General features: G+C 36.2%; 1 protein-coding gene across 1 annotated transcript in view; it reads right to left on the bottom strand.

The window, feature by feature from the left end:
• LOC127642126 (cyclic AMP-responsive element-binding protein 3-like protein 4) overlaps positions 1-9,380 on the bottom strand; it is a 19,727-nt gene extending 10,347 nt beyond the window's left edge. Inside the window, exon 1 of the mRNA XM_052124839.1 lies at positions 9,234-9,380. Within this exon, the coding sequence (XP_051980799.1) occupies positions 9,234-9,281 (48 nt within the window). The 5' untranslated portion in view covers positions 9,282-9,380. The remainder of the gene's footprint in view (positions 1-9,233) is intronic.
• Positions 9,381-10,000: the final 620 nt, after the last annotated feature.

Below are 10,000 nucleotides of genomic sequence, written 5' to 3'. Positions count from 1 at the left end.
TTATCAGTGTAACAGTGTAAAAGTGTAACAGTGTATCTGTGTAAAAGTGTAACTGTGTATCTGTGTAACAGTGTAACTGTTTATCAGTGTAACAGTGTAAAAGTGTAACAGTGTATCTGTGTATCAGTGTAACTGTGTATCTGTGTAACTGTGTATCTGTGTAACAGTGTAACTGTGTATCTGTGTAACTGTGAAACTGTGTATCAGTGTAAATGTGTATCTGTGTAACTGTGTAACAGTGTATCTGTGTAACAGTGTATCTGTGTAACAGTGTAACAGTGTAAATGTTTATCAGTGTAACTGTTTATCAGTGTAACAGTGTAAAAGTGTAACAGTGTATCTGTATATCAGTGTAACAGTGTATCTGTGTAACAGTGTAACTGTGTATCTGTGAAACTGTGTATCAGTGTAAATGTGTATCTGTGTAACAGTGTAACAGTGTAAAAGTGTAACTGTGTATCAGTGTAACTGTGTATCTGTGTAACTGTGTATCTGTGTAACAGTGTAACTGTGTATCTGTGTAACTGTGAAACTGTGTATCAGTGTAAATGTGTATCTGTGTAACTGTGTAACAGTGTAACAGTGTAACTGTGTAACAGTGTATCTGTGTATCTGTGAATCAGTGTAACAGTGTATCTGTGTAAAAGTGTATCTGTGTAACAGTGTATCTGTGTATCAGTGTAACAGTGTATCAGTGTAACAGTGTATCTGTGTAACAGTGTAACAGTGTAACAGTGTATCTGTGTAACAGTGTAACTGTGTATCAGTGTATCTGTGTAACTGTGTAACAGTGTAACTGTGTATCTGTGTAACAGTGTAACAGTGTAACTTGTGTAACAGTGTATCTGTGTAACAGTGTATCTGTCACAGTGTAACTTTGTATCTGTGTAACAGTGTATCAGTGTAACTGTGTAACAGTGTAACTGTGTATCTGTGTAACTGTGTATCTGTGTAATAGTGTATCTGTATATCAGTGTAACAGTGTATCTGTGTAACAGTGTAACTGTATCAGTGTAACTGTGTATCAGTGTATCTGTGTATCAGTGTATCTGTGTAACAGTGTATCTCTGTAACAGTGTATCTGTGTAACAGTGTAACTGTGTATCTGTGTAACAGTGTATCAGTGTAACTGTGTAACTGTGTAACAGCGTATCTGTGTAAGAGTGTAACAGTGTAACTGCGTATCTGTGTAACTGTGTATCAGTGTAACTGTGTATCAGTGTATCTGTGTAACTGTGTATCTGTGTAACAGTGTATCAGTGTAACAGTGTATCAGTGTAACAGTGTAACTGTGTATCTGTGTAACAGTGTAACTTTGTATATGTGTAACTTTGTATCTGTGTAACAGTGTATCAGTGTATCTGTGTAACAGTGTATCAGTGTAACTGTGTATCAGTGTATCAGTGTATCAGTGTAACAGTGTAACAGTGTAACTGTGTATCTGTGTAACAGTGTAACTGTGTAACAGTGTAACTTTGTAACTGTGTAACTGTGTATCAGTGTAACTGTGTATCAGTGTATCAGTGTAACTGTGTAACAGTGTATCTGTGTAACTTTGTAACAGTGTAACTGTGTATCTGTTTAACAGTTTAAAAGTGTAACAGTGTATCTGTGTAACAGTGTAACTGTGTAACAGTGTATATGTGTAACTGTGTAACAGTGTATCAGTGTAACAGTGTATCTGTGTAACTGTGTATCAGTGTAAGTGTATCTGTATAACTGTGTATCTGTGTAACAGTGTATCAGTGTAACAGTGTATCAGTGTAACAGTGTATCAGTGTAACAGTGTAACTGTGTATCTGTGTAACAGTGTATCTGTGTAACAGTGTATCAGTGTAACAGTGTATCAGTGTAACAGTGTATCTGTGTAATAGTGTATCTGTATATCAGTGTAACAGTGTATCTGTGTAACAGTGTAACAGTGTATCAGTGTAACTGTGTATCAGTGTATCTGTGTATCAGTGTAACAGTGTATCTGTGTAACAGTGTAACTGTGTATCTGTGTAACAGTGTATCAGTGTAACTGTGTAACAGTGTATCTGTGTAACAGTGTAACAGTGTAACTGTGTATCTGTGTAACTGTGTATCAGTGTAACTGTGTATCAGTGTAACAGTGTATCTGTGTAACAGTGTATCTGTGTAACTGTGTATCTGTGTAACTGTGTATAAGTGTAACTGTGTAACTGTGTATCTGTGTAACAGTGTAACTTTGTATATGTGTAACTTTGTATCTGTGTAACTGTGTAACAGTGTATCAGTGTATCTGTGTAACAGTGTATCAGTGTAACTGTGTATCAGTGTAACAGTGTATCAGTGTATCAGTGTAACAGTGTAACTGTGTATCTGTGTAACAGTGTATCAGTGTAACTGTGTAACAGTGTAACTTTGTAACTGTGTAACTGTGTATCAGTGTAACTGTGTATCAGTGTATCAGTGTATCAGTGTAACTGTGTATCAGTGTAACAGTGTATCAGTGTAACAGTGTATCAGTGTAACTGTGTATCTGTGTAATAGTGTATCTGTATATTAGTGTAACAGTGTATCTGTGTAACAGTGTATCAGTGTAACAGTGTATCAGTGTAACTGTGTATCAGTGTAACAGTGTAACAGTGTATCTGTGTATCAGTGTAACAGTGTATCAGTGTAACAGTGTATCAGTGTAACTGTGTATCAGTGTAACAGTGTATCAGTGTAACTGTGTATCAGTGTAACAGTGTATCAGTGTATCTGTGTATCAGTGTAACAGTGTATCAGTGTAACAGTGTATCAGTGTATCTGTGTATCAGTGTATCTGTGTATCAGTGTAACAGTGTATCTGTGTATCTGTGTATCAGTGTAACAGTGTATCAGTGTATCTGTGTATCAGTGTAACAGTGTATCAGTGTAACAGTGTATCAGTGTAACAGTGTATCAGTGTATCTGTGTATCAGTGTAACAGTGTATCAGTGTATCTGTGTATCAGTGTATCAGTGTATCAGTGTAACAGTGTATCAGTGTATCTGTGTATCAGTGTAACAGTGTATCAGTGTATCTGTGTATCTGTGTAACAGCGTATCTGTGTAAGAGTGTAACAGTGTAACTGCGTATCTGTGTAACTGTGTATCAGTGTAACTGTGTATCAGTGTAACAGTGTATCTGTGTAACTGTGTATCTGTGTAACAGTGTATCAGTGTAACAGTGTAACTGTGTATCTGTGTAACAGTGTAACTTTGTATATGTGTAACTTTGTATCTGTGTAACTGTGTAACAGTGTATCAGTGTATCTGTGTAACAGTGTATCAGTGTAACTGTGTATCAGTGTAACAGTGTATCTGTGTAACTGTGTATCTGTGTAACAGTGTATCAGTGTAACAGTGTAACTGTGTATCTGTGTAACAGTGTAACTTTGTATCTGTGTAACTGTGTAACAGTGTATCTGTGTAACAGTGTATCAGTGTAACTGTGTATCAGTGTAACAGTGTATCAGTATAACAGTGTAACTGTGTATCTGTGTAACAGTGTATCAGTGTAACTGTGTAACAGTGTAACTTTGTAACTGTGTAACTGTGTATCAGTGTAACTGTGTATCAGTGTATCAGTGTAACTGTGTAACAGTGTATCTGTGTAACTTTGTAACAGTGTAACTGTGTATCTGTTTAACAGTTTAAAAGTGTAACAGTGTATCTGTGTAACAGTGTAACTGTGTAACAGTGTATATGTGTAACTGTGTAACAGTGTATCAGTGTAACAGTGTATCTGTGTAACTGTGTATCAGTGTAAGTGTATCTGTGTAACTGTGTATCTGTGTAACAGTGTATCAGTGTAACAGTGTATCAGTGTAACAGTGTAACTGTGTATCAGTGTAACAGTGTATCTGTGTAACAGTGTATCAGTGTAACTGTGTATCAGTGTATCTGTGTATCAGTGTAACAGTGTATCTGTGTAACAGTGTATCTCTGTAACAGTGTATCTGTGTAACAGTGTAACTGTGTATCTGTGTAACAGTGTATCAGTGTAACTGTGTAACAGTGTATCTGTGTAACAGTGTAATAGTGTAACTGTGTATCTGTGTAACTGTGTATCAGTGTAACTGTGTATCAGTGTAACTGTGTATCAGTGTATCTGTGTAACTGTGTATCTGTGTAACAGTGTATAAGTGTAACTGTGTATCTGTGTAACAGTGTAACTTTGTATATGTGTAACTTTGTATCTGTGTAACTGTGTAACAGTGTATCAGTGTATCTGTGTAACAGTGTATCAGTGTAACTGTGTATCAGTGTAACAGTGTATCAGTGTAACAGTGTAACTGTGTATCTGTGTAACAGTGTATCAGTGTAACTGTGTAACAGTGTAACTTTGTAACTGTGTAACTGTGTATCAGTGTAACTGTGTATCAGTGTAACTGTGTAACAGTGTATCTGTGTAACTTTGTAACAGTGTAACTGTGTATCTGTTTAACAGTTTAAAAGTGTAACAGTGTATCTGTGTAACAGTGTAACTGTGTAACTGTGTAACAGTGTATCAGTGTAACTGTGTAACTGTGTATCAGTGTAAGTGTATCTGTGTAACTGTGTATCTGTGTAACAGTGTATCAGTGTAACTGTGTAACAGTGTATCAGTGTAACAGTGTATCTGTGTAACAGTGTATCAGTGTAACTGTGTATCTGTGTATCAGTGTAACTGTGTATCAATGTAACTGTGTATCAGTGTAACAGTGTAACTGTGTATCTGTGTAACAGTGTACCTGTGTAACAGTGTAACTGTGTGAAAGTGTATCTGTGTAACAGTGTATCTGTGTAACTGTGTATCAGTGTAACTGTGTATCAGTGTAACAGTGTAACAGTGTATCTGTGTAACAGTGTAACTGTGTATCAGTGTAACAGTGTATCAGTGTAACTGTGTATCTGTGTAATAGTGTATCTGTATATCAGTGTAACTGTGTATCAGTGTAACAGTGTATCAGTGTAACTGTGTATCAGTGTAACAGTGTATCTGTGTATCTGTGTATCAGTGTAACAGTGTATCAGTGTAACTGTGTATCAGTGTAACAGTGTATCAGTGTAACAGTGTATCAGTGTAACAGTGTATCAGTGTAACAGTGTATCAGTGTAACTGTGTATCAGTGTATCTGTGTATCTGTGTATCAGTGTAACAGTGTATCTGTGTATCTGTGTATCAGTGTAACAGTGTATCAGTGTATCTGTGTATCAGTGTAACAGTGTATCAGTGTATCTGTGTATCAGTGTAACAGTGTATCAGTGTATCTGTGTATCAGTGTAACAGTGTATCAGTGTATCAGTGTATCTGTGTATCAGTGTATCAGTGTAACAGTGTATCAGTGTATCTGTGTATCAGTGTAACAGTGTATCAGTGTAACAGTGTATCAGTGTATCTGTGTAACAGTGTATATGTGTATCAGTGTAACAGTGTATCAGTGTAACAGTGTATCAGTGTATCAGTGTATCTGTGTATCAGTGTAACAGTGTATCAGTGTAACAGAGTATCAGTGTATCTGTGTATCTGTGTATCAGTGTAACAGTGTATCAGTGTAACAGTGTATCAGTGTATCTGTGTATCAGTGTAACAGTGTATCAGTGTATCAGTGTATCAGTGTATCAGTGTATCAGTGTAACAGTGTATCAGTGTATCTGTGTATCTGTGTATCAGTGTAACAGTGTATCAGTGTATCAGTGTAACAGTGTATCAGTGTATCTGTGTATCAGTGTATCAGTGTATCTGTGTATCAGTGTAACAGTGTATCAGTGTATCTGTGTATCAGTGTAACAGTGTATCAGTGTATCTGTGTAACAGTGTATCAGTGTATCAGTGTATCTGTGTATCAGTGTAACAGTGTATCAGTGTAACAGTGTATCAGTGTATCTGTGTATCAGTGTAACAGTGTATCAGTTTATCTGTGTATCTGTGTATCAGTATATCTGTGTATCAGTGTATCTGTGTATCAGTGTAACAGTGTAACAGTGTATCAGTGTAACAGTGTAACAGTGTAACAGTGTATCTGTGTAACAGTGTATCAGTGTAACTGTGTAACTGTGTATCAGTGTAACAGTGTATCTGTGTATCAGTGTAACAGTGTATCAGTGTAACAGTGTATCTGTGTAACAGTGTAACAGTGTAACTGTGTATCTGTGTAACAGTGTAACAGTGTATCTGTGTATCAGTGTAACAGTGTAACTGTGTATCAGTGTAACAGTGTAACTGTGTATCTGTGTATCAGTGTAACAGTGTATCTGTGTAACAGTGTAACAGTGTAACAGTGTAACTGTGTATCTGTGTAACAGTGTAACAGTGTATCTGTGTATCAGTGTAACAGTGTAACTGTGTAACAGTGTATCAGTGTAACTGTGTAACTGTGTATCAGTGTAACAGTGTATCTGTGTATCAGTGTAACAGTGTATCTGTGTATCAGTGTAACAGTGTATCTGTGTAACAGTGTAACAGTGTAACAGTGTAACTGTGTATCTGTGTAACAGTGTAACAGTGTATCTGTGTATCAGTGTAACAGTGTAACTGTGTATCAGTGTAACAGTGTAACAGTGTATCTGTGTATCCGTGTAACAGTGTATCTGTGTATCAGTGTAATAGTGTATCAGTGTAACTGTGTATCTGTGTATCAGTGTAACAGTGTATCAGTGTAACAGTGTATCAGTGTAACAGTGTATCAGTGTAACAGTGTAACTGTGTATCAGTGTAACAGTGTATCTGTGTATCAGTGTAACTGTATCAGTGTAACTGTGTATCAGTGTAACAGTGTATCAGTGTATCTGTGTATCAGTGTAACAGTGTATCAGTTTATCTGTGTATCTGTGTATCAGTATATCTGTGTATCAGTGTATCTGTGTATCAGTGTAACAGTGTAACAGTGTATCAGTGTAACAGTGTAACAGTGTAACAGTGTATCTGTGTAACAGTGTATCAGTGTAACTGTGTAACTGTGTATCAGTGTAACAGTGTATCTGTGTATCAGTGTAACAGTGTATCAGTGTAACAGTGTATCTGTGTAACAGTGTAACAGTGTAACTGTGTATCTGTGTAACAGTGTAACAGTGTATCTGTGTATCAGTGTAACAGTGTAACTGTGTATCAGTGTAACAGTGTAACTGTGTATCTGTGTATCAGTGTAACAGTGTATCTGTGTAACAGTGTAACAGTGTAACAGTGTAACTGTGTATCTGTGTAACAGTGTAACAGTGTATCTGTGTATCAGTGTAACAGTGTAACTGTGTAACAGTGTATCAGTGTAACTGTGTAACTGTGTATCAGTGTAACAGTGTATCTGTGTATCAGTGTAACAGTGTATCTGTGTATCAGTGTAACAGTGTATCTGTGTAACAGTGTAACAGTGTAACAGTGTAACTGTGTATCTGTGTAACAGTGTAACAGTGTATCTGTGTATCAGTGTAACAGTGTAACTGTGTATCAGTGTAACAGTGTAACAGTGTATCTGTGTATCAGTGTAACAGTGTATCTGTGTATCAGTGTAATAGTGTATCAGTGTAACTGTGTATCTGTGTATCAGTGTAACAGTGTATCAGTGTAACAGTGTATCAGTGTAACAGTGTATCAGTGTAACAGTGTAACTGTGTATCAGTGTAACAGTGTATCTGTGTATCAGTGTAACTGTATCAGTGTAACTGTGTATCAGTGTAACAGTGTATCTGTGTATCAGTGTAACAGTGTAACTGTGTATCAGTGTAACAGTGTATCTGTGTAACAGTGTAACTGTGTATCAGTGTAACTGTGTATCAGTGTAACAGTGTAACAGTGTAACAGTGTATCTGTGTATCAGTGTAACAGTGTATCTGTGTAACAGTGTATCTGTGTAACAGTGTAACTGTGTATCTGTGTAACTGTGTAACTGTGTATCAGTGTATCAGTGTAACAGTGTATCTGTGTAACAGTGTATCTGTGTAACTGTGTATCTGTGTAACAGTGTAACTGTGTATCTGTGTAACTGTGTATCTGTGTAACTGTGTAACAGTGTAACAGTGTTCATTTAAAAAACACATATGTAACATTTCCCACAAAAAGTGAAATCAATATTTAATGAGTTTATTAATGTCATGTGGTGTCACCAACAAGTTAAAAGGTATTTAAATACTTTTTTTGCACATTGGAGATTTTTTTTAAGGTTAAAAATAAATATATTTTTAAAAACATCATTACATTTTTTTTAGAGTTGAACAGAATGCGCTGTTCTATAAATGTCTGATGTATTTATAAACTTCACACAGTCATGAAGGTCTAAAAGTTTATTTTCTCTTTTGATTTGTTTGTCACTTCACAACAACAACAACAACAATAACAACAACAACAAAAACAAATGGTTCCTGCATGTTGGTTACACCACATGACTGATTTTGAGGACAAATGTTTTTCAAATATTAATCATATTTAAAAACAAAAATGTCACTGCTTACTTTTTAAGAAACAAATTTAAATACAATATATAATAATAAAATCAGAAATATAACTATTTGATTTTTTATTTAAGAAATACAGGCAAATGATAATACAAATATATTATTCTGCACTACTCATGCCAACATTCATACTTTAAGTTGCAGAAGAAATAATAAAAAAATAAAAACTCACACAACAAACTCAGAAATTGAAAACAGGTTCATTATAGTAGATTTGTTCCTTGTGTGAATTTTTTATTATTTTTATTTATTTATTTATTAATTAATGTAATGGATTCGGACCCATAAAAATGTCTTCCAAACAACAATTAATTTTTTTATGTAGTATAAAAACATTTTCAATAAAGGATTTTCACTCAATAACACCAAGAAAAAGAAGTTAAAAACCTGTCTCAGGTGTGGCTAACACATGAGGAGGCGGAGCTTGATTCTGTTTAACCAATGAACGACCTCGGTCTCAGGACGTCAACATCCTGGTATAGGGTTGGACTTGCTACATTCAGCCGTTATAAACCTGTTCCTTGAATGTTCCTCTCGTCTCACAAGTCTGTCACAATTACTCTGCATTCTTTAAACGTGTTGTTTACATTACAGAACATTTAAAACAACAACATGTAATACTAAAACAGGGACAGTAAACATATGACAAGTAAATGACAATCAGCATCATTAACCGCTGATCCACATGACATTTAAAACAGTATGTCAGTGTCTGTAATGATGAGCTGTTCTGCGAGCACACGTGGGAGGAGCTAAGCTGTCAATCAGGGTAAACAAACCGCGTTATATTGTTTTCGTGCAGATTTTACTCACTCTTTCGGTGGATCTGGAGTCTCCGGAGATGATATCGGCTTCACGCATTATTCACACGCGTATTCGGTGTAAACTCCGAGCTCAAGCGGATATTTCTCAGTGTGGATCCGGATCTTCTGGCTGCTTTGATTCTCTCAACGCTTCACATCCGCGTTTAGGGTGTGGGCGGAGCTCTGCAGCCACACTGACCAATAGCACGCCGACCTGGCTCTGCTCGGGTAGCATGAGTCTAATGAGTGTTTATTTTCACTTCATTGTGTCTAAAAGTTTATCAGTGTCATTATTCAGGTGTAAATTATTGCGGTCACGTGATGCCTGCTAATTTTCTCAGCGCTATATATATACATATATATATATGTGTGTGTGTGTGTGTGAGGAATAAATGCATAGAATGAATAGATTCTGATTGACAGTTCCTGCAGGTCTGGCTGGACTCGAGAGAATAAAGCCAGAGTTTATTTAGCAGACTCGGGCCACTTCTGTTACAATTAATGGGAGAAAATGGAACGCCCAACGGTCAACGGATGTTGAAAGGAAGTTCCGCCTTATAGCTAAAAGAGCCAATCACTTTTTAGATACAGACATAACCTGTCAATCAACTCGATGTCGCGCATGCGCATTAGCTATACAAGCCAGGAAAATAGCTTTTTTAACGTAATATGAGGTAAATAAATAACATTTATGATTCCTGTATTGTTATATTTTATTGCTGATTTAAAACATGTTATTTAATCTTAATCATTACCAAATGTTTTGGAGATTTCGGT

The sequence above is a fragment of the Xyrauchen texanus genome, unplaced genomic scaffold (assembly GCF_025860055.1).
Source record: "Xyrauchen texanus isolate HMW12.3.18 unplaced genomic scaffold, RBS_HiC_50CHRs HiC_scaffold_391, whole genome shotgun sequence".
NCBI lineage: Eukaryota > Metazoa > Chordata > Actinopteri > Cypriniformes > Catostomidae > Xyrauchen > Xyrauchen texanus.
This window is presented reverse-complemented; position numbering and strand designations above follow the sequence as displayed.